The sequence below is a fragment of the Hemibagrus wyckioides genome, linkage group LG20 (assembly GCF_019097595.1).
Source record: "Hemibagrus wyckioides isolate EC202008001 linkage group LG20, SWU_Hwy_1.0, whole genome shotgun sequence".
NCBI lineage: Eukaryota > Metazoa > Chordata > Actinopteri > Siluriformes > Bagridae > Hemibagrus > Hemibagrus wyckioides.
Genome location: NC_080729.1, coordinates 5,929,911 through 5,955,128, shown reverse-complemented (window position 1 = coordinate 5,955,128; position 25,218 = coordinate 5,929,911). Strand labels below are relative to the sequence as shown.

Below are 25,218 nucleotides of genomic sequence, written 5' to 3'. Positions count from 1 at the left end.
CTATTCATTTATCCTGATTCCCATGCCTGTGCAATGCTACAGGAACCTGAGGGATCAATATTTCCAGCCGAAAATGTTTTTGAAAATGTGGTCTGAAAGTGAAGTAGGTATTATATTTAGGCCTCATCAGAAGGCATTTCTTTAGACCTGTAGAAAAAGTTTAGCAGCAGCAGTCGAAAAACCACACAGTTAGGGAGAATTAGGACTTTAGACCACTGCTGGACATTAGAGATGGCCTGTGGATATTCTTTCTCAGGTTATTGCCTCCCACAAATCAAACAGACTTTATAACCCATAAAGTATCAGCTGAAATCAGTAGTATGGTGCCACCAAAAGATACATACCGATGACAGAGTAAGAGTCAGACATTCCTTTATCACTATCAGAGCATGCTAGTACTTGGGATGTGCTATGCATCCTGTTGTTTGACCACAGGCAATTAATGAAGCGCTGGGAACAGATAAGAGTCATTTCCCTGGAAGCATGGATGAATGGGCTCTGGAGCTGACTTTACAGAAGTCACCCTCAAGAGGCTTATCAGCAAAAAAAGGGAACAAATAGAGCATGCAGCAAATTTTTTTAAATATCACAGCATTCACACAAGGTATAAAATACATTAATTGTGGATACCTGGGCCGTGAGGGTCACAACAAAAGGGATTTTTCTAACAAGGAAGTGGCAACCCTATGGGTTGTACATGAATCCATTAGTGGGAGAATAGATCGAAGGGAGGTCAAAGTAAGTGAAGAGGAACTAGCAATTAGTGCTGGTTATAGGGCAGAAGTGGAATGTGTTTTTGCAAGACTCTGCGGCAGTATTAGTACCTTGAGTCTAATAATGCATGTCATCCCATGTATAACCACAACCTCTACAAACATGAAAAAAAAAAAAAACCTGACTCCATTTTTTATCTGAATTGAGGCAGAGAGCAGGAGAATAGGGCTGAGGCTTGAAGAACTGCCCAGACGATTTATTCGTTTTTAGCGGCTCTGAAAACGATCGTGTCTGTGCTAGCAGTGAGAGAGGCAGATACCCTTCAGGCCACAAGTAATATATGATTTCATGTTGCTTGCCATGTTTCTTTCAGCTGTGTGGGGGCAGTTTTATGGTAAGGTACCTGGCTATTGGTGTATTTACGGTGCCCAATTGCAAACATTACTGGCAGTGCACAGAGTATATGTAATACTATTCTTTTTGAACAGTCCAATGACTTATGGAGCTCGTGTTTCACTATCTAGAAGAACTCTGTATTCCTAGAATGCCAATTACAGATTGGTGCATTTATTGTTTCAAGGAAAAGGAGGAGCATGTAAAGAATGAAAGATCTAATTGTTCAGTAATATAAGTGCTCTGTCATTATTTTGGCAGGATGGCAGAAAGAAAAAATTGCCCCACTGTAACTCTAATGGTCAGATATTTTTTTGTAGCACTGATCTAAACTTCTTTAACAGCAGTGTGTTCATCAAAAGAGTTTTCAAGACTAAACCAGGCTGGTTCTTTTGGTTAAGTCAAGGACTATGTTTCGCTATGGAGAGCGATCCTCTGGTAATAGAATATGTGGCTGGGTAAGTATGTGGATACCAAATCCACTCCGTCCAAGGCCATCTACTCTCTAACATCGTGTATCCTGATCCATCATTCTTGGGTGCAGATGTTGACATCATGCCTGCTATGAACAAGAAATCTGCAGTGTGGCACGGTCAATTTGCTGTCATTTAATGTTCCCGTAAAGAACTTATCATGGCAACAAAAGCAAACTCCTTTGAGTATTAAAAGAGGGGAGCTTTCCGACTGGTGTAGATGTCCTCTGCTTCCTTTTTCTGGCTATCTTACCATATTAAAGATATAATAAGTCTATACCCAAAGCCAAAACTCAATCAAATCTAACATACAGTAGCTTAAACTGTGTTTCTGAGTAGAGCTGTAATTCATTACACACTACACATCCACATTAATAAACTAGCTTCGGAGGTTTTTACGGCAATCCAGAGGTGAAAGTAAAACCTTCTGACCCAGATTTCCTCATTTTGTATGTCCATCAAGATTCTCGCTTCCACTTCCTCACTTCCAGCAGATGCAGGGAGCTAAATTTCTGACCTATACATTCTCAATAATCAATCAGCCATTTATCAATTCATTTGAAAGTTTCCTTCATGCTTCTGGGTGTGTGTGAAACTCCAGCTGACACAAGAATCACTGCCCTCTCCTGGCCCTGTACTTCTCCAGCTCTATTAAACATATGAGAAGGTGAAACTCCATGGTACTTTATTCATTGCATGTTCTCTACTTTTGTAACATCAGATTAACAATTGATTAGCAGATTATTTGACCAAGAATCCTTTTCATTTTCAGGGGGTTCAGGATGTACATACAGATTCACTGTATTTACATTTTTCCCATTTTTTTTTACTACTGCATATAATGTTCTAAAGACTTGAACTGAAGTATCTTTGTTTTGCACATAGCCCAACCACAATTGAAGGAATGTAAGGAATAAACACAAATATTTCACACTGAGGTGGTGAGAATCCATTAATATATCTCCTTTGAAAAACGTCACCACGTCGACTATATATATATATATATGTTTTCCATGTTTAGCAAATCGTTTCATTAATGTCTTAGATTATGTGGAATGTTCATCATAGAAATCTCTGTGCATGAGCTGTTACTCTAGAAAGAATAAGATTAGACCAAAATCATTAATATAAAACATTACAGCCAGAACTATTAACTGAGCCATGCTGTGATACAAAAATAATGCTATAATGCCTTCTGATTCAATAATTTAACCTCACTGTGGCAATTTTAAGGTCTTGTTACCCCTAAAAGTGAAAATGGTAAAAGATTGGGTTAAAGATAGGTTAAAGATTTGTTTTTGGTCTCATAGTGGTACAGGTGCATAATAGGTGGTATCAGATGGTATCATCACATGACAAAAGGTTTCTTCCTCATATCATCTCTATCATTTTTTTCCATCATTTTTGCCTCAGGCTTGTTCATTATGTACAAGGCTTACGGTTTCGGTTTAGCTCCTACGCATCTAACCAGTCTTCTAATACATCACAATCCACCACGCTCCTTAAAATCACAAAACTCTGGACGTCTGGTAGTTCCAAGAATATTAAAGTCTACAAAAGGGGGTAGAGCATTTTCGTATTTAGCTCCAAAACTTTGGAATAGCCTTTTTGACCATGTCCGGGGCTCAGACACAGTCTCCCAGTTTAAACGTAGATTAAAGACATATCTATTTAGCCAGGCATACACATAATACATCCCATAACCCTGTGCTCCAGTACATCTGATAAAATGCACATTATCATCTAGTGCTGCTAATATCATGCACGGCAGCTACGCTAATTCCTTTCCACTTGTTTCCCTTTTTCTACCCATGCTGAGGCACCTAGAGATTGTGCCAGCTCCAATAGACAGAGGCCAACAATGCGAGGATCCTGAGGCATCCAGAGATGAACCAGCTACAGTTGGATTCTGCTTCGTGGTGTTATGGGTATTCAAAGCAACGCTGCCAACCCTATGTGGACTTTAAGTACAACAACCTACTCCTAATTAATACACACACTAACATTCTACATCACACAACTGACTATACATAAATGCAGAAAGGACTCATTTTAGGTCTTTCCATAACATTTCTGTTGGGTTAAGATCTGGTCTGTGACTTGGGCATTCCAAAATGTAAAATTTCTTCTGCTTTATACCTGATGTTCTTGTGTTGATGGTACAATCCAGAATTCACACAGACCCAAGGCAAAGCAGCTCCAAACCAGGATACCACCACCCCCATGCTTCATGGTTGATAGGAGGGTCTAATGTTAGAATGCAGTTATTAGGTTTCACCAACTATAACACGTTTAGTTTCGTCATTCGTACGTCATGTCTTTGGATTATCTACATGGTCTTGTCAGACAGATCCTAGCTATCCTGCCATACATACTGATCTTTTTCAGGCTAATAGTCTTATTTTGCATAATGGTCTAAGGAACACTGATATTACTCAAAAGCATAGTAGCCTGAAGGTTCTTAGATCTTAACTATTTCTCTGATAATTTTCCTGCTAATAACTCTGCTGTTTTGCACAAGGACCAGAAATAGGATAAGAGAAGAAGGCGTAGACTCAAGCACAAGAGCAAGTGGGAACTTGGTTTCTTTCAAGCCAACCTTGGCAAACCATGTCTCCATGAAGCTAGCTTTGTGCACAGGGGCATTGTCATGCTGGAACAGGTTTGAGCCTCTTGGTTCCAGTGAAGGGAAATTTTAATGCTAGAGCATAGGAAGACATTCATTGCAACTCCATGCTTTGTGTCAACAGTTTGGGAAAGAATGAAATTGGGAGTATTCACATACTTTTGGTCATATTGTAAACTTTAAGCTTAAATGAGTGATCACTAATATCACTTATAAATATCGGCTGGCCAGCCTGGCTAGCTAACTGCAGAGAACCGACTTTTTCTTAGGTGTGATCCTGTTTAAAATTGCTCATGTTTATTTAAAAATAATTGTCTGCCTGTTGCAGGAACAAATGTTATCAACCAGCTATCTATGGCAGTTCACTTTAGAATAATTTCTGAATAGAAATGATTTTCTGTAATATTACAAATACAATTGTTTATGAAATGGAATGAGAAATGAGAGACTGTGATGCTGGACCTCGAATAAAAGCACCACCTCATCCAAGCTCTGAACAGCACCATGGACAGCAATGCAAATATTAGCACCAGCACACAGACCAGTCGCAGGACACCTTGCTAGGTTGTGCTCATTGCAGTCTACTGTTACATTAAAATATTTCTTAGTGTTTCATTCTTCATTCTGCTTTGTTATTATTTCAGAATCATGCAGCATTTACAGAGGATGTAGACAGAAAACCTGAACTCTTATTTCATCATATGGCTTGGCCCTGAACATGAGAGAGAACTTGACATGCATACCACAGGGAATTATTTGCTCCTTCTTTGAATAATGTTATAAAATTCATCGCTTCCCTACTCTCATCGCCTGCTTTGCACTACAATCATCTCAATGAGAATGGGGTGATAAATGCTTTATTTTCTGCAATATGAATGCTTTGTGCAACCATAATGAAATGCAAAAAATATTATTTAAATCATGAGACAAATAAACCTCGTCGTTCACAGTGCAGCCCTGAATATCATACTTTTCCAACACGTTTTATCAAAAATGTGTTCTTTTAGAATGATTTTTACTCTTATTTTGCTATTTATTATTGTTAAATAATAAGATGAAACACAGTGCATAATTATATTTAACATAAGTCAGACTTTCATTCATATAAAAAGATCAGGACATCATTGACAGAAACGTGAAGTAGCCTCATAAAAACATAATGTCTTTCTCTAATCCAGGTTATAGATCATCAAGGAGGACAGCCATCATGTGCACCAGCAGCCATGTGCAACCAGTAATCCTGGTTCTTGAAGCAAACAAAATTGTAGAAGTTTTCTCCTCCCTTGAGGAAGCCATGTTCTGTTGTTCCCCAGGACACGGGACTATCCACAAAGCCATGCACAGTGAGGGAGACCCAAAATGTAAACTTTGGCGCATCAAAATACTTTCTGGATGATCCGAGAGAGAGACAGCGAGAGAGAGAGAGAGAGAGAGAGAGAGAGAGAGATATCGTTTCATAGTTTTATTGATTACAGATATTCTGTTGCACGATTCTTTCGGATATGAAAAGACACAACAGAGAAACAAACTGCTAAACAGGTGATCTTACCTAAGCTCTTGTAGTAGTGCAGAGACGTCTTCAGGAGGGAGGAGTCCTGTTACGGTGCAAATCAGCGCCTGGCTCACAGAACTGCACGGCTCCGGACACGTATACGTGGACAGGAAACTTGTAGCGGAGTTTTTGCTGCAACATCATCAATAACACCATCGGCCCAAAGGATGGGATGGCATATACAACAAATAACTCCACACAATACTCACCAACTGATATTCAAGTTAACTGCCCCCAACCACTCCAGGAAGAGCTCTGGGGTGCAGGAAAGACTCTTTCCCTGAAGATCTGAGGAGTGAAGTGATGGGCACAACAGTTCTCCCAGACTGTGGGTACTAAGAGTAGGTCTACACTTCTCATATGTGTACTGAGACAGGAGAGCCTTCAGATGTCCATCTTGGTCTGAGCATGAGAATGACCGAGATTAGCACACACCCAGAAAACAATGTACAGCGGAACCTCGGCATACAAATTTGATTTGTTCTGGAGGCGAGAATCTGTATTGCGATACGAATTTTTCTATAAGAAATAATGTAAATGCAGATAATCCGTTCTAGCCACCCAAAAATATGACCAATATGTAAATGACTTGTAAAATTTCAATTCTTAAGGTGACAATTCGTAAAAGAGTCAAAAGTTTCATTGAATTAAATGTACGTACAACCAGAAAGCAATGGAAAGAAGCTACGAGTGAGCAATAACATAACAGGACAATCAGTGATAATATTATTATCACTAATGCTTCATAAAACAATATATAAATGATGACACCAGCACACTAATGTAAACCCAGGGGCAACTTAGAATGAGTGGTCACCCCCTTTGGGCAATGGGAGGAAAATGGACAAACCAAGCTCAGGTTTAGAACTTGGACCAGTGATGTAGAAATACTACCCTCTACATGTAAATATTAAAACATTATCACGATCTTAAATCATGGTGACACAGAGCCAACCACGGAGAGAGCAAAACTTCCCGTGAGCTCTGGGGCAGGTGATAAGGAATTAGTCTCTTCACTGTTAATCAAAGCACCAATAACAAGCATGGTGTCTGTACTCATGTTTAAGGCACATGAATCGAAGAGGGCGTTGGCTAATGAATGCAGGTTGTGACGACACAAACACAAAGCATCTTGACCGAAAGTGGAGACGATTTCCTCCAAGGCTGTTCATGAGAATGCATGAGCAGCAGGTGCGAAAAGATGCAGTGGATGGCTTCATGCGTCTCAGAGGAAACACCTGTTTGTGTAAAGGGGGAGAACTAGCTAGTACGACAGAAATTTATTATTATTAGAGAAAGTTGAATTTAGCCATTTTGTTTATCTTAGTTCCTCAGTTCCTCAAAATGTTGGGTGAATAGGCATGAAACGACGGTACTTCTGCTGTTACCATTTAGCACCAGATGCAGTTAGTCGTCTTTTAAATAAATCTCATGTATTTCATACAACAGGCAGCATTTCACAATAGCATAAGTCTTCTGTAATAAGAAAGGGTCAACAGCTTAAAGCCAGACCGAACACAGTCTGTGGACGTGGAATTGTCATCCAAATTGTTCATGTCTTTCTTTCTTCAGTCAAAAAGAAACGATGCTTTATGGAGGACTGGAGTTGTTGATTGTGGAATGACACAAAGTTATATTTACCTTTTTGTTAGTAAAGAGCGTAAAGAGACGTATTTGCACTTTCTTTGGTCTTTGCATGTTCCCTTTGTAAACACAGGGTCTGTAGTCCCGCCTACACCACACGTGATTACATAGTACGTAGTGTCGCATCCCACAGCTTTTGTGGTTAAAAAGTATACAGTTTTTTATTTTTCTAAGAAAATGACCGATCGTTTCGTTAGCTAAGTGTCTTCTTCCTCGGCACGGATCATTTAGAGCAGAGCTTCCCAAACTTCAGAGGGGTAAGGCCCCCCAAATACATAGCAAAAGCTCCACGACCCCCCCTCCCAACCTCTGTTTAAAAAATACAGTATATTGATTAATAGTATAAAGATATATTTATACATTAGATATATTTAATAAAGCAGATTGTCTCTTTGCACAAAATTATCAACATTTATTAACCAGTTTATAAGAATTTCATGTGAATTATGAGAACTACCATAAAATGTAATATTTTTGATATGCTGGTGAAAATAAGATGTAAACATTCTTTACAAATATAATTAAATCCTTAACACTACATACTGTCTGCATACGATTTACAATTATATTGAATCAAAGTGTGTAACAGAAGCTTTTTATATTCTATTCTAAAATATTTTAATTATTTTAATATTTTGATTTAGCCTAGCGACGCCCCCCCCCCGCAATACCGCTACGGCCCACCAGGGGGCCGCGGCCCACAGTTTGGAAAGCACTGATTTAGAGATCTTTGAGGCTGTATTTAAACTGCATTTGTGAAGTTTAAACTCGAGGGCACCATTGAAGTCCATAAATTTCTTTATGAGTGAAGAAACAAAGACATGAACATCTTGGATGACAATGGGGTGAGGAAATTATTTGTAGATTTTTGTTCTGGAAGTGAACTTCTCCTTTAAGTGAACTGTGTAGGGGTAACACCTTTGGTCAAGAACTACAGGCAGTTTATCCTCTGGGTAAAAATCTCAGAAATATGGCATCATGTCACAACAAAGTTGACCTGGTGACAAGATGACATTTTTGACAACACAGCAACTGTGTGCTTCTGTCTTCATTTAAAAGAAAATGGGACCCAAAGCTGGGAATAGCACTAAAAGGGTAAAAATATATAGATGTTCTTCACAATTAAGAACATCACTTATGAAGATCTCTAATACAAACCTGAACGGCAATCTGTTAAAAGAGTGTCGCATCTCAGTGGCACTCTTTCTTTCAGACTTCTCAGAACCTGCTGGTAACGCTTTGTCCCAGGAACCAAAGATTTATCAGTGAGGTCCACAGTTACGACTGCAAGTGTAGAAATGAAGAAACAGTTACGTTAAACAATCAGGTGTGGATAGAATTAGATGTTAGATCAAATCTGATAAACCTGTTCACCATATCTCATGGGCTTCCTGTGATTGTATAGAGATGGTTTTCCCTCCAAGCCAAGCTGCTCATATGTGTCCTTATCAAGAGACAATATTAACTTTCCTGAAGGGGGGAAAAATAAAACAATTACTACATAGAGCACCTATTCAACACCAAACCTTAAACACTAGTATTTTTTTGTATTAGATCATCATTTATTGTAAGATTTTTTCCATATTTCCCATTTACACTTATGAATTTATAAACATTAATTATCAATAAATACTACATTTTGATGCTTCCTTCCCAGCTCCATTAACTGTTGTAACATGTTGCTAATATGGAAAATATGTTGTCATATGCGTATACATAAACCAATCAGGCATAACATTATAACCACTGAGAGGTACTGTGAATAAGACTGATGATCTCCTCATCATGAGGCCTGTTAGTGGGTGGGATATATTAGGCAGCAAGTGAACATTTTCTCCTCAAAGTTGATGTGTTAGAAGCAGGAAAAAGTGGACAAGTGTAAGGATTTCAGCGAGTTTGACGAAGGGCCAAATTGCAGCTCTTGTGGGGTGTTCCCGGTCTGTAGTGGTCAGTATCTATCAAAAGTGGTCCAAGGAAGGAACAGTGGTGAACCGGCAACGTGGGGAACACATGGCACCAGGACTATGGGAAGAAGGCAAGCCGACGGAGGCAGCGTCATGATTTGGACTTGGGTCTTCCATCCAGGTGGATGTTACTTTGACACGCACCACCTATCTAAGCATTGTTGCAGGCCATGTTCACCCTTTCATGGAAATGGCTGTGGCTTCTTTCAGCAGGATGGTTTCAGAATGGTTTGATGAGCACAACAACGAGTTTGAGGTGTTGCCTTGGCCTCCAAATTCCCCAGATTTCAATCCAATCGAGCGTCTGTGGGATGTGAAGTCCCATCCATCGAAGCCCCAACTTGCACCTTACAGGACTTAAAGGATCTGCTGCTAAGATCTTGGTGCCAGATACCACAGCACACCTTCAGCGATCTAGTGGAGTCCATGCCTCGACGGGTCAGGGCTGTTTTGGCAGAAAAAGTGGGACTGACACAATATTAGGTGGGTGGTCATAATGTTATGCCTGATCTGTGTATGTGAACAATGTTTATGAAATAATTCCATAAAAAAAATCTTAGACAAAAGTAGATTAATACAAATTTGCCTCATTTGCAAATTGCAATAAAAAACAAACAAACAAAGACATTATTGCATACTTCAGCAGTTTATCTTTCATTATGTTATGAGTAAAGAAATGCCTCTCAGTGGTTAACGTATTTAAATGAATAATTGAACTCGTAATTAAACAAAGTACCTGGAGGATATTTAGATTTTGATGGGAAAATAATACTGGTTTAAGCCACAACCTGAGCATGAATGCACTAAATAGCTGAGAAAATCATTGCTTGTTTCTGTTTGGATGTACTGATGTGTCATTTTACAGACAGTTTATGTGCCACCACAGGTCCTAGAGGCAGATTTGTGAATATGATTAGCTCAACACCTGCATAATCAGCCATAATCAGCAATAAAACATTTTAAATCTTAATAGTACTGAATGCACCTTCAACATTTAAAATCAATGATCTCTTTGGAATACTGAGTGTAGCTGCTAGAAAATGCTATAACAACGAAATGGTGTAATCTGGACACTCCTGGACACTATTGAGGATTGGTATGATATTTATGAAATCTTTTTATTGGGAAAAATGACTTTCTCCATAAGGGCTACAGGAAGAGGAGTCTGAGGGAATTTGGGAGCAATGGAAACGGTGTTGTATTTTACATAATAGTAAGGGGTTTATTTTTCCAAATAGTTTAACTTTATAACAAATTACTTTATGAATAAATGCATCCCAATTTGTTCTTTGTTCCACAGTTACTTGTTCTTAAAAAATATCTATCCATCTATCCATCCATCCATGCACATCTATCCATCCATCCATCTATCTATCCCTATCCATCCATACTTCTATCTATCTATCCATCCATCCATCCATCCATCCATCCATACCTATCTATCCATCCATCTATCCAGCCATCTACACTATATTGCCAAAAGTATTCGCTCACCCATCCAAATAATCAGAATCAGGTGTTCCAATCACTTCCATGGCCACAGGTGAATATGCATGACTCAAATCAAGACTTCAAATCATGACTCAAATCAAGACTTCAAATCATGACTCAAATCAAGACTTCAAATCATGACTCAAATCAAGACTTCCAATCATGACTCAAATCATGACTTCAAATCAAGACTTCAAATCATGACTCAAATCAAGACTTCAAATCATGACTCAAATCAAGACTTCAAATCATGACTCAAATCATGACTTCAAATCATGACTCAAATCAAGACTTCAAATCAAGACTCAAATCATGACTTCAAATCATGACTTCAAATCATGACTCAAATCAAGACTTCAAATCAAGACTTCAAATCAAGACTCAAATCAAGACTCAAATCAAGACTCAAATCAAGACTTCAAATCAAGACTCAAATCAAGACTTCAAATCATGACTCAAATCATGACTCAAATCATGACTCAAATCATGACTCAAATCATGACTCAAATCATGACTTCAAATCATGACTCAAATCATGACTTCAAATCAAGCACCTAGGCATGCAGACTGTTTTTACAAACATTTGTGAAAGAATGGGTCGCTCTCAGGAGCTCAGTGAATTCCAGCGTGGAACTGTGATAGGATGCCACCTGTGCAACAAATCCAGTCGTGAAATTTCCTCGCTCCTAAATATTCCACAGTCAACTGTCAGCTGTATTATAAGAACGTGGAAGTGTTTGGGAACGACAGCAACTCAGCCACGAAGTGGTAGGCCACGTAAACTGACGGAGCGGGGTCAGCGGATGCTGAGGCGCATAGTGCGAAGAGGTCGCCAACTTTCTGCAGAGTCAATCGCTACAGACCTCCAAACTTCATGTGGCCTTCAGATTAGCTCAAGAACAGTGCGCAGAGAGCTTCATGGAATGGGTTTCCATGGCCGAGCAGCTGCATCCAAGCCATACATCACCAAGTGCAATGCAAAGCGTCGGATGCAGTGGTGTAAAGCACGCCGCCACTGGACTCTAGAGCAATGGAGACGCGTTCTCTGGAGTGATGAATCTCCCTTCTCCATCTGGCAATCTGATGGACGAGTCTGGGTTTGGCGGTTGCCAGGAGAACGGTACTTGTCTGACTGCATTGTGCCAAGTGTAAAGTTTGGTGGAGGGGGGATTATGGTGTGGGGTTGTTTTTCAGGAGCTGGGCTTGGCCCCTTAGTTCCAGTGAAAGGAACTCTGAATGCTTCAGCAAACCAAGACATTTTGGACAATTCCATGCTCCCAACTTTGTGGGAACAGTTTGGAGCTGGCCCCTTCCTCTTCCAACATGACTGTGCACCAGCGCACAAAGCAAGGTCCATAAAGACATGGATGACAGAGCCTGGTGTGGATGAACTTGACTGGCCTGCACAGAGTCCTGACCTCAACCCGATAGAACACCTTTGGGATGAATTAGAGCGGAGACTGAGAGCCAGGCCTTCTCGTCCAACATCAGTGTGTGACCTCACAAATGCGCTTCTGGAAGAATGGTCAAAAATTCCCATAAACACACTCCTAAACCTTGTGGACAGCCTTCCCAGAAGAGTTGAAGCTGTTAGAGCTGCAAAGGGTGGACCGACGTCATTTTGAACCCTATGGATTAGGAATGGGATGTCACTTAAGTTCATATGCGAGTCAAGGCAGGTGAGCGAATACTTTTGGCAATATAGTGTATCTATCAATCCATATCTATCTATCCAGCCATCCATCCCTATCTATCAATCCCTATCTATCAATCCATATCTATCTATCTATCTATCTATCTATCTATCTATCTATCTATCTATCTATCAATCCATATCTATCTAGCCATCTATCTATCTAGCCATCTATCTATCTATCTATCTATCTATCTATCTATCTATCTATCTATCTATCTATCTATCTATCTATCCATCCATCCATCCATCCATATATCCCCATCCATCCATACCCATCTATCCATCGATCCATCTATCTATCTATCTAGCCATCCATCTATCTATCTATCCATCTATCTATCCAGCCATGTGTCTATCCAGCCATCTATCTATCCAGCCATGTGTCTATCCAGCCATGTGTCTATCCAGCCATCTGTCTATCCAGCCATCTGTCTATCCAGCCATCTGTCTATCCAGCCATCTGTCTATCCATCTATCTATCTGTCTATCCATCTATCTATCTATCCATCTATCCATCTATCTATCCATCCATCCATCCATCCATCCATCCATACCCATCTATCCATCCATCCATACCCATCTATCCATCGATCCAGCCATCTATCTATCTATCTATCCAGCCATCTATCTATCTATCTATCTATCTATCTATCTATCTATCTATCTATCTATCTATCTATCTATCTATCTATCTATCTAGCCATCTATCTATCTATCTAGCCATCTATCTATCTATCCATCTATCTGTCTATCCAGCCATCTGTCTATCCAGCCATCTGTCTATCCAGCCATCTGTCTATCCATCTATCTATCTGTCTATCCATCTATCTATCTATCCATCTATCCATCTATCTATCTATCTATCCATCCATCCATCCATCCATCCATACCCATCTATCCATCCATCCATACCCATCTATCCATCGATCCCTATCTATCCATCCATACCTATCTATCTATCTATCTATCTATCTATCTATCTATCTATCTATCTATCTATCTATCTATCTATCTATCTATCTATCTAGCCATCTATCTATCTAGCCATCTGTCTATCCAGCCATCTGTCTATCCAGCCATCTGTCTATCCAGCCATCTGTCTATCTATCTATCTATCTATCTATCTATCTATCTATCTATCTATCTATCTATCTATCTATCTATCTATCCATCCATCCATACCCATCTATCCATCCATCCATACCCATCTATCCATCCATCCATACCCATCTATCCATCCATCCCTATCTATCCATCCATCCCTATCTATCTATCTATCTATCTATCTATCTATCTATCTATCTATCTATCTATCTATCTATCTATCTATCCATCCATCCATCCATCCCCATCCATCCATACCCATCTATCCATCCATCCATACCCATCTATCCATCCATCCATACCCATCTATCAATCGATCCCTATCTATCCATCCATCCATACCTATCTACCTATCTACCTATCCAGCCATCCATATCTATCTATCTATCTAGCCATCTATCTATCCAGCCATCTGTCTATCCAGCCATCTGTCTATCCAGCCATCTATCTATCCAGCCATCTATCTATCTATCTATCTATCTATCTATCTATCTATCCAGCCATCTATCTATCCAGCCATCTATCTATCCAGCCATCTGTCTATCCAGCCATCTGTCTATCCAGCCATCTGTCTATCCAGCCATCTGTCTATCCAGCCATCTGTCTATCCAGCCATCTGTCTGTCTGTCTGTCTATCTATCTATCTATCTATACATCCCTATCCATCAATCCATACCTATCCATCCATCCATACCTATCTATCCAGCCATCCATACCTATCCATCCATCCATACCTATCTATCCAGCCATCCATATCTATCTATCTATCCAGCCATCCATATCTATCTATCTATCCAGCCATCCATATCTATCTATCTATCTATCCAGCCATCCATATCTATCTATCTATCTATCCAGCCATCCATATCTATCTATCTATCTATCCAGCCATCCATATCTATCTATCTATCCAGCCATCCATATCTATCTATCTATCCAGCCATCCATATCTATCTATCTATCTATCTATCTATCTATCTATCTATCTATCTATCTATCTATCTATCTATCTATCTATCTATCTATCTATCCATCCATCCATCCATCCATCCATCCATCCATCTATACATCCCTATCCAGCCATCCATACCTATCCAGCCATCCATACCTATCTATCCAGCCATCCATACCTATCTATCCAGCCATCCATACCTATCTATCCAGCCATCCATACCTATCTATCCAGCCATCCATACCTATCTATCCAGCCATCCATACCTATCTATCTATCTATCTATCTATCTATCTATCTATCTATCTATCTATCTATCTATCTATCTATCTATCTATCTATCTATCCATCCATACCTATCTATCCATCCATCCATCCATCCCTATCTATCAATCGATCCCTATCTATCCATCTATCCATCTATCTATCTATCTATCTATCTATCTATCTATCTATCTATCTATCTATCTATCTATCTATCCATCTATACCTATCCATCCATCCATATAGTATAGTATATATTGCTAGTATATATAAATTATTATATATTTATATAAAGAGAAAAAGAAAAAGGAAAAAGAGGTTTCACTGCATTGATGATGATCTATGTACAAGTGTATAATATATATGTGATCCTCAATAAACTTTCAATTACAAAAACAATCAATTAAGTGAGTGATTTCTAGTAAATATAAAATAAATCAGAAATAAAATACCATCCTGATTCTGTTGAGACAACGACTAGACATGTTTTAATTTACACTTACTGCTCATTAAAGCAACAATATTGTCTTCATCAAGCCGGGTTTTGTAGGAGAGTGCATAAAAACTGCCTGTGAATACAGAATGAAAAGACATTCAGGACAGAACCAGAACGAAAGAAATGACTGACACTGTGGTAAATGAATGCAATCTTGGTCTTTACCTTTCTTTATTATTTCGAGCATGTCCTCTTCCAGGAATCTGTACACTGGTAGATCCCGCACAAGGTAATATGAACTGAACTTACTGATGACCTTTGCAATGTCAGAAGGCAGTACTCCACATTCAGGTATCAGTAAAGAAACCTGTGAAAGAAAATATTTAAGTACAAAACATCGTACAGGAGAACAAAGCTGGCATGTAAAAGTACAAAAAGGGAAAGAGTCACAGTCTTGGAAAAAAGCTTGAGGTAAAAGTTTGGCCGGGAAGAGACATTCAGTTTGTTAAAAAGTGTTAAAGTAAATGAGTACTGCAGCGATTCCCCAGTAAAGACAAGTCGTGATAGCCATATTTAAACCTGAACGTTTTTGAAGAAAATTGCTTGGGATGATTTAGGGGCATGGTAGCATTAACGCATCCAGACTAATCCTGAGATCAGGTTCATGTCTCTATGTGGGTTTTCACGCATACATTCCCGGATTATATTACTCGTACTATTGGATGGACAGATCTTTCCGACAGGTATTTAAACCTCATCAGCCTACCGCTTTGGAGTCGCCGCCTATTCTGTGTTTTGCGTCTGTGGACTGTGGCTTGTGTGTAGCTTTCTGTGCCTGATCCTCTGCCTGTTATAGACCTTGTGTATTAGCCTAGCCCTTCGTGTGTGACTGCTGTTTGTATATTCAAGATTCAAGAAGCTTTTATTGTCATTTCAACCACATATAGCTGACGCAGTACATAGTGAAATGAAAACGTTTCTCCAGGACCTGGTGCTACAGAAACATACAACATATAGTTTGGACACAAAAAACAACACAGAGCTATGACAGAAGTTTGTCCTAGCCACATAAAGTGCAAAGTGTGCAACTAGGTGCAAACAGAGCAAAGACAAGACAGTGCAAAAACAATAAGTACAAAAAAACTACATACAAAAACAGAACACAGCGCCAAAAAAGAAAACATGTGCAATGAAATAAAAAATAAAATGAAATAAAACGAAATAAATGTACAACATTTGAGAACTGTACAAAAAAAACAGGTAACTAATAACATATGATTATTGTAAGAGTGTACGGCTTGTAAGAAGTTGGTGCCATTTATATTTACCCTGTTTTCTCTTGTTTCTGGTTAGCTACGGAGCAAAAGGAAGGACGTGTATTTTTCTTTTGTGATGGGTTAATGGAGATGGATTGTGTATAGTCAGAGGGAGTTTTGTTTATTATCTTGGCCTGGTCGAATTTGTGGGGAAACAGTTTGGGGATGACCCCTTCCTGTTCCAACATGACTGCACACCAGTGCACAAAGTAAGATCAATAAAGACATGGATGAGTGAGTTTGGTGTGGAGGAACTTCTCAGAGTCCTGACCTCAACCTGATAAAACACCTTTGGGATGAATTAGAGCGGAGACTGTGAACCATTCTAAAACTGGAACGTTTGCCTTTACATACACATGAATGTAATATGAAGTTGTCCTGCCCTGCTTCTTCTGGGAAGGCTTTCCACAAGGTTTAGGAGTGTGTTTTTGACCATTTCTCTAGAAGCGATTTTGTGAGATCAGACACTGATGTTGGACGAGAAGGTCTGGCTCACAGTCTCCACTCTAATTCATCCCATCAGTTAAGGTCAGGACTCTGTAGTTCCTCCACACCAAACTCCCTCATCCATGTCTTTATGGACCTTGCTTTGCGCACTGGTGTGCAGTCATGTTGGAACAGGAAGCGGTCATCCTCAAACTGTTTCCTACAAGGTTGGGAGCATGACATTGTCCAAAATGTCTTGGTATGAAGCTGAAGCACTAAGAGTTCCTTTCACTAGAACTAAGGGGCCGAGATCAACCCCTGAATTCAATGAGTTGGAGGGGTGTCCCAAAACTTTTGGCAATATAGTGTATCAATGTCTCTCTCTCTCTCTCGCACACACACACACACAGTATATATTATATTCTGAGCTAAATTGTAAAGCCATTTGTGTATTTAATGGGAAATTAACATACACACTGTTTTCAGCTCCAGTATCTCAGTGTAAACAGTGCAGTGGTATCAAAACTACTGATCCAGCTGTCTTTAGAGCTCGTGTGTTTTCTGGAAATATTTTCAGTCCTTCCTCTTAAGGTGAAGTAAAATATTCTCAATACAATCCGGTTTAATTTATTTCTTAAAGAAAACCCAGAGAGCTCTAAAAGCAGTCGTGATGCTGAAACCCACCTTGTAGTTGAAGCTGTGTTTAGACACGTGCGCTTCGTGACGTGATGCTTCCTTCAAGAAGTTGGATTTTTCACACACTAACAACCTCCTCGGACATTTCTTCAAGGCTGGCGACATTTCTTTCTTCTTTTTTTGACACAGAAAGAGCAAATAATTCGTGTGTTTTAAGGAATAAAAAAAATGACTGAAAAACTACTGCTGTTTTAACATCACTTTTTCTATGGTTAATAAACAGGAAAATGATTCGCTACTGCCACCTAATGCACTGGAGGAAGTGAGCTGTGGGAGGGGAAAAAAACCTCAGATTTACATTGCTGGCATTAGGGAGAGATTTTATCCAGAGAGACTTATAATTTATCTCATTTTTATACAATTAAGGGGTTAAGGGCCTTGCTCAGGGACCTGGCCTTTATTTGTCACATATACATTACTGCACAGTGAAATTTGTTCTGCTCATATCCCATCCTTGGAGGGTTGGGGTCAGAGCACAGGGTCAGCCATGATAGAGTGCCCCTGGAGCAAGGTGGGTTGGAGGCCTTGCTCAAGGGCCCAACAGTGGCAGCATGGCAGTGCTGGGACCTGAACCCTAATCTTCTGGTCAATTACCCAGAGCCTTAACCACTTGAGCTCCATTATAAGTAGTCCAGTACCTTATCCACTAAGCTACCAGGAACACACCAGGAATTGCTTAAAAAGAACTTCAATAAAGAAACAGCAGTGGGCCAAATTTACCCATATTCACAATCCTGAGAAGAAACAATGCTGTAAATTGGGGTTGAATGAATGGAATTTTGTTAAACTGCTCAAAATAATAGGCACTGAACCACACACCAGATATACATTAAAGTTTATATGAATACACACCAACAGTAAGACTAATTTTACCCTTATAGTGTGTTTTGATATAACTAATTTTACCCCTATAGTGTGTTTTGATATAACTAATTTTACCCCTATAGTGTGTTTTGATATAACTAATTTTACCCCATAGTGTGTTTTGATATAACTAATTTTACCCCATAGTGTGTTTTGATATAACTAATTTTACCCCTATAGTGTGTTTTGATATAACTAATTTTACCCCATAATGTGTTTTGATATAACTAATTTTACCCCTAAAGTTTCGTTACAATCTGTTGATTTGTGTAACATGAAAATGAAGAACTAGCCTTAAAAAATTCTGTAACAATCCTCTACTACAGTGTGATGCTGGTTCCCAGGCCATATAGACTAAACTCAAATCTAAAAGGTGAAAACACAGAGCGCTAAAATTCTGAATTTTTAAATTCTGAAACCTTTTTCTTGTTTTTATGAAGTTTTCTAGCAACATACAACACAGAGTTTGTGTTTAAATTACTGTCTTGTTTACATTTAGTTAACTTCACTAGGAAATATTGAAATCTAGGAATAACTGTAGCTTTTAAAAACATCAGGATGCCACTTTTCATTCATAAATTTTAGTCTTAAATTGTATTTTACATGCCACTGGTTGATGTAACAACAACTTTACAGGATTCATCTGACTATTTTTTTTTTTTGAAAATGTAAAATATTAAGAATTGTCTAAATTAATTCAAGAAATCAAAACTGAACTTTTATGTGTGTTTTCCTAGATGATGTGTTTTGCTAGATGATTTCTCAACTATCTGGATTAATAGCAGATAGCAGCAGCTGGGAGCAGCATTAAAGTGTGATGTACAAAAACAGCATTTAAACAGCATTAAAGTGTAATTTACAACGAAGTAAACAGTTTTGGCAGCACTGAAAAAGGTGGTGTTGTAAAAATAGATGTATATTGAATGAGTGTGTGTTTGTGTCAGTTCAGTACAGTTCAATTCTGGGTGTTGAGGAGTCTGATGGCTGGAGGAAAGAAACTGTTACACAGTCTGGTTATGAGGTTGTGAGGAGTGTGTGTGAGGAGTGTGTGTGAGGGGTGTGTGTGAGGGATGTGTGTGAGGAGTGTGTGTGAGGGGTGTGTGTGAGGGGTGTGTGTGAGGAGTGTGTGTGAGGAGTGTGTGTGAGGAGTGTGTGTGAGGAGTGTGTTTGAGGGGTGTGTGTCAGGGATGTGTGTGAGGAGTGTGTGTGAGGAGTGTGTGTGAGGAGTGTGTGAGGGGTGTGTGTGAGGAGTGTGTGTGAGGAGTGTGTGTGAGGAGTGTGTGTGAGGGGTGTGTGTGAGGGATGTGTGTGAGGAGTGTGTGTCAGGGGTGTGTGTGAGGGGTGTGTGTGAGGGGTGTGTGTGAGGAGTGTGTGTGAGGGGTGTGTGTGAGGGGTGTGTGTGTGAGGGTGTGTGAGGAGTGTGTGTGTGAGGGGTGTGTGTGAGGGGTGTGTGTGAGGGTGTGTGAGGAGTGTGTGTGTGAGGGGTGTGTGTGAGGGGTGTGTGTGAGGAGTGTGTGTGAGGAGTGTGTGTGTGAGGGGTGTGTGTGAGGAGTGTGTGTGTGAGGGGTTGTGAGGAGTGTGTGTGTGAGGGGTGTGTGTGAGGAGTGTGTGTGAGGAGTGTGTGAGGGGTGTGTGTGAGGGGTGTGTGTGAGGAGTGTGTGTGAGGAGTGTGTGTGAGGGGTGTGTGTGAGGAGTGTGTGTGAGGGGTGTGTGTGAGGGGTGTGTGTGAGGAGTGTGTGGGAGGAGTGTGTGGGAGGAGTGTGTGTGAGGAGTGTGTGTGTGAGGAGTGTGTGTCAGGGGTGTGTGTGAGGGGTGTATGTGAGGAGTGTGTGGGAGGAGTGTGTGTGAGGGGTGTGTGTGAGGGGTGTGTGTGAGGGGTGTGTGGGAGGAGTGTGTGTGAGGGGTGTGTGTGTGAGGGGTGTGTGTGTGAGGGGTGTGTGTGAGGGGTGTGTGGGAGGAGTGTGTGTGAGGGGTGTGTGTGAGGGGTGTGTGTGAGGAGTGTGTGTGAGGGGTGTGTGTGAGGGGTGTGTGTGAGGAGTGTGTGTCAGGGGTGTGTGTGAGGGGTGTGTGTGAGGGATGTGTGTGAGGAGTGTGTGTGAGGGGTGTGTGGGAGGAGTGTGTGGGAGGAGTGTGTGTGAGGGGTGTGTGTGAGGGGTGTGTGTGAGGGATGTGTGTGAGGAGTGTGTGTCAGGGGTGTGTGTGAGGGGTGTGTGTGAGGAGTGTGTGTGAGGAGTGTGTGGGAGGAGTGTGTGTGAGGAGTGTGTGTGAGGAGTGTGTGGGAGGAGTGTGTGGGAGGAGTGTGTATGAGGGGTGTGTGTGAGGGGTGTGTGTGAGGGATGTGTGTGAGGAGTGTGTGTCAGGGGTGTGTGTGAGGGGTGTGTGTGAGGAGTGTGTGTGAGGAGTGTGTGTGAGGAGTGTGTGTCAGGGGTGTGTGTGAGGGGTGTATGTGAGGAGTGTGTGGGAGGGGTGTGTGTGAGGGGTGTGTGTGAGGGGTGTGTGTGAGGGGTGTGTGTGAGGAGTGTGTGTGTGTGAGGGGTGTGTGTGAGGGGTGTGTGTGAGGAGTGTGTGTGGGGAGTGTAAGAGTGTGTGTGAGGGGTGTGTGTGAGAGGTGTGTGTGAGGAGTGTGTGTGAGGGTGTGTGAGGAGTGTGTGTGTGAGGGGTGTGTGGGAGGAGTGTGTGTGAGGAGTGTGTGTGAGGAGTGTGTGTGAGGAGTGTGTGTGAGGAGTGTGTGTGTGAGGAGTGTGTGTGAGGAGTGTGTGTGTGAGGGGTGTGTGTGAGGGGTGTGTGTGTGAGGGGTTGTGAGGAGTGTGTGTGTGAGGGGTGTGTGTGAGGAGTGTGTGTGTGAGGAGTGTGTGTGTGTGAGGGTGTGTGAGGAGTGTGTGTGTGAGGGGTGTGTGGGAGGAGTGTGTGTGTGAGGAGTTTGTGTGTGAGGGGTGTGTGTGAGGAGTGTGTGTGTGAGGGGTGTGTGTGAGGAGTGTGTGTGAGGAGTGTGTGTGAGGAGTGTGTGTGAGGGGTGTGTGTGAGGGATGTGTGTGAGGAGTGTGTGTCAGGGGTGTGTGTGAGGGGTGTGTGTGAGGGGTGTGTGTGAGGAGTGTGTGTGAGGAGTGTGTGTGAGGAGTGTGTGTCAGGGGTGTGTGTGAGGGGTGTATGTGAGGAGTGTGTGTGAGGAGTGTGTGTGAGGGGTGTGTGTGAGGAGTGTGTGTGAGGGGTGTGTGTGAGGGGTGTGTGTGAGGGGTGTGTGTGAGGAGTGTGTGTGAGGGGTGTGTGTGAGGGGTGTGTGTGTGAGGGTGTGTGAGGGGTGTGTGTGTGAGGGGTGTGTGTGAGGGGTGTGTGTGAGGGTGTGTGAGGAGTGTGTGTGTGAGGGGTGTGTGTGAGGGGTGTGTGTGAGGAGTGTGTGTGAGGAGTGTGTGTGAGGAGTGTGTGTGTGAGGGGTGTGTGTGAGGAGTGTGTGTGTGAGGGGTTGTGAAGAGTGTGTGTGTGAGGGGTGTGTGTGAGGAGTGTGTGTGAGGAGTGTGTGAGGGGTGTGTGTGAGGGGTGTGTGTGAGGAGTGTGTGTGAGGAGTGTGTGTGAGGGGTGTGTGTGAGGGATGTGTGTGAGGAGTGTGTGTGAGGGGTGTGTGTGAGGGGTGTGTGTGAGGAGTGTGTGGGAGGAGTGTGTGGGAGGAGTGTGTGTGAGGAGTGTGTGTGTGAGGAGTGTGTGTCAGGGGTGTGTGTGAGGGGTGTATGTGAGGAGTGTGTGGGAGGAGTGTGTGTGAGGGGTGTGTGTGAGGGGTGTGTGTGAGGGGTGTGTGGGAGCAGTGTGTGGGAGGAGTGTGTGTGAGGGGTGTGTGTGAGGGGTGTGTGTGAGGAGTGTGTGTGTGAGGGGTGTGTGTGAGGGGTGTGTGGGAGGAGTGTGTGTGAGGGGTGTGTGGGAGGAGTGTGTGTGAGGAGTGTGTGTGAGGGGTGTGTGTGAGGGGTGTGTGTGAGGAGTGTGTGTGAGGGGTGTGTGTGAGGGGTGTGTGTGAGGGATGTGTGTGAGGAGTGTGTGTGAGGGGTGTGTGGGAGGAGTGTGTGGGAGGAGTGTGTGTGAGGGGTGTGTGTGAGGGGTGTGTGTGAGGAGTGTGTGTGAGGGGTGTGTGTGAGGGGTGTGTGTGAGGAGTGTGTGTCAGGGGTGTGTGTGAGGGGTGTGTGTGAGGAGTGTGTGTGAGGAGTGTGTGTGAGGAGTGTGTGGGAGGAGTGTGTGGGAGGAGTGTGTATGAGGGGTGTGTGTGAGGGGTGTGTGTGAGGAGTGTGTGTGAGGGGTGTGTGTGAGGGGTGTGTGTGAGGGGTGTGTGTGAGGAGTGTGTGTGAGGAGTGTGTGTGAGGAGTGTGTGTCAGGGGTGTGTGTGAGGGGTGTATGTGAGGAGTGTGTGGGAGGAGTGTGTGTGAGGGGTGTGTGTGAGGGGTGTGTGTGAGGAGTGTGTGTGTGAGGGGTGTGTGTGAGGGGTGTGTGTGAGGAGTGTGTGTGAGGGTGTGTGAGGAGTGTGTGTGTGAGGGGTGTGTGTGAGGGGTGTGTGTGAGGAGTGTGTGTGAGGGTGTGTGAGGAGTGTGTGTGTGAGGGGTGTGTGTGAGGAGTGTGTGTGAGGAGTGTGTGTGAGGAGTGTGTGTGAGGAGTGTGTGTGTGAGGAGTGTGTGTGAGGAGTGTGTGTGTGAGGGGTGTGTGTGAGGAGTGTGTGTGTGAGGGGTTGTGAGGAGTGTGTGTGTGAGGGGTGTGTGTGAGGAGTGTGTGTGTGAGGAGTGTGTGTGTGAGGGTGTGTGAGGAGTGTGTGTGTGAGGGTGTGTGAGGAGTGTGTGTGTGAGGAGTGTGTGTGTGAGGGGTGTGTGGGAGGAGTGTGTGTGGGAGGAGTTTGTGTGTGAGGGGTGTGTGGGAGGAGTGTGTGTGGGAGGAGTTTGTGTGTGAGGAGTGTGTGTGTGAGGGGTGTGTGTGAGGAGTGTGTGTGAGGGGTGTGTGTGAGGGTGTGTGTTAGGAGTGTGTGGGAGGGGTTTGTGTGGGAGGGGTGTGTGTGAGGGGTGTGTGTGTGAGGGGTGTGTGTGAGGGGTGTGTGTGAGGGGTGTGTGTGTGAGGGGTGTGTGTGTCAGGGGTGTGTGTGAGGGGTGTGTGTGTGAGGGGTGTGTGTGTGAGGGGTGTGTGTGAGGGGTGTGTGAGGAGTGTGTGTGTCAGGGGTTTGTGTGAGGGGTGTGTGTGAGGGTGTGTGTTAGGAGTGTGTGTGAGGGGTGTGTGGTAGGAGTGTGTGTGAGGAGTGTGTGTGAGGGGTGTGTGTGAGGGGTGTGTGGGAGGGGTGTGTGGGAGGAGTGTGTGTGAGGGGTGTGTGTGAGGGGTGTGTGTGAGGAGTGTGTGTGAGGGGTGTGTGTGAGGGGTGTGTGTGTGAGGAGTGTGTGTGTGAGGAGTGTGTGTGAGGAGTGTGTGTGTGTGAGGGGTGTTTGTGAGGGGTGTTTGTGAGGAGTGTGTGTGTGAGGGGTGTGTGTGTGAGGGGTGTGTGTGAGGAGTGTGTGTGAGGAGTGTGTGTGAGGGGTGTGTGTGAGGGGTGTATGTGAGGGGTGTGTGTGAGGACTGTGTGTGAGGAGTGTGTGTGAGGAGTGTGTGAGGAGTGTGTGTGAGGGGTGTGTGTGTGAGGGGTGTGTGAGGAGTGTGTGTGTGAGGGGTGTGTGTGAGGAGTGTGTGTGAGGGGTGTGTGTGTGAGGGGTGTGTGTGAGGAGTGTGTGTGAGGGGTGTGTGTGTGAGGGGTGTGTGTGAGGGGTTTGTGTGAGGAGTGTGTGTGAGGGGTGTGTGTGTGAGGGGTGTGTGTGAGGGGTGTGTGTGTGAGGGGTGTGTGTGAGGAGTGTGTGTGAGGGGTGTGTGTGAGGGGTGTGTGTGTGAGGGGTGTGTGTGTGAGGGGTGTGTGTGAGGGGTGTGTGTGAGGAGTGTGTGTGAGGAGTGTGTGTGAGGGGTGTGTGTGTGAGGGGTGTGTGTGAGGGGTGTGTGTGTGAGGAGTGTGTGAGGGGTGTGTGTGAGGGGTGTGTGTGTGAGGGGTGTGTGTGAGGGGTGTGTGTGTGAGGGGTGTGTGTGTGGGGTGTGTGTGTGGGGTGTGTGTGGGGTGTGTGTGTGTGGGGTGTGTGTGTGGGGTGTGTGTGTGGGGTGTGTGTGTGGGGTGTGTGGGGTGTGTGTGGGGTGTGTGTGAGGGGTGTGTGTGTGAGGGGTGTGTGTGAGGAGTGTGTGTGAGGGGTGTGTGTGAGGAGTGTGTGTGTGAGGAGTTTGTGTGTGTGGGGTGTGTGTGTGGAGTGTGTGTGTGAGGGTGTGTGAGGAGTGTGTGTGAGGGTGTGTGAGGGGTGTGTGTGTGAGGGGTGTGTGTGAGGGATGTGTGAGGGGTGTGTGTGAGGGGTGTGTGTGTGAGGGGTGTGTGTGTGAGGGGTGTGTGTGAGGGGTGTGTGTGTGAGGGGTGTGTGTGAGGGGTGTGTGTGTGAGGGGTGTGTGTGAGGAGTGTGTGTGAGGGGTGTGTGTGAGGAGTGTGTGTGAGGGGTGTGTGTGTGAGGAGTGTGTGTGTGAGGGGTGTGTGTGAGGGGTGTGTGTGTGAGGGGTGTGTGTGAGGAGTGTGTGTGAGGGGTGTGTGTGA

At 43.2% G+C, this 25,218-nt stretch overlaps 1 protein-coding gene across 1 annotated transcript; it reads right to left on the bottom strand.

Moving 5' to 3' along the window:
• Window positions 1–5,031: 5,031 nt before the first annotated feature.
• rpp40 (ribonuclease P/MRP 40 subunit) lies at window positions 5,032–17,960 on the bottom strand. The gene is made up of 8 exons (XM_058417950.1): window positions 17,736–17,960; window positions 15,535–15,676; window positions 15,377–15,442; window positions 8,777–8,872; window positions 8,561–8,686; window positions 5,968–6,160; window positions 5,756–5,890; window positions 5,032–5,594 (listed from the first exon to the last, which is right to left on the bottom strand). Exons 1-8 carry the CDS (start codon window positions 17,850–17,852, stop codon window positions 5,396–5,398), a joined length of 1,074 nt encoding a protein of 357 aa, XP_058273933.1. The 5' UTR covers window positions 17,853–17,960; the 3' UTR covers window positions 5,032–5,395.
• Window positions 17,961–25,218: the final 7,258 nt, after the last annotated feature.

Coding starts and splice junctions, on each gene's coding strand:
- rpp40 (XM_058417950.1), bottom strand. CDS start 17,852: ATGTCGCCAGCCTTGAAGAAATGTCCGAGGAGGTTGTTAGTGTGTGAA. Junction 15,677..17,735: donor AACACAGCTTCAACTACAAG/GTGGGTTTCAGC, acceptor TTTCTTTCACAG/GTTTCTTTACTGATACCTGA. Junction 15,443..15,534: donor GCTCGAAATAATAAAGAAAG/GTAAAGACCAAG, acceptor CTGTATTCACAG/GCAGTTTTTATGCACTCTCC.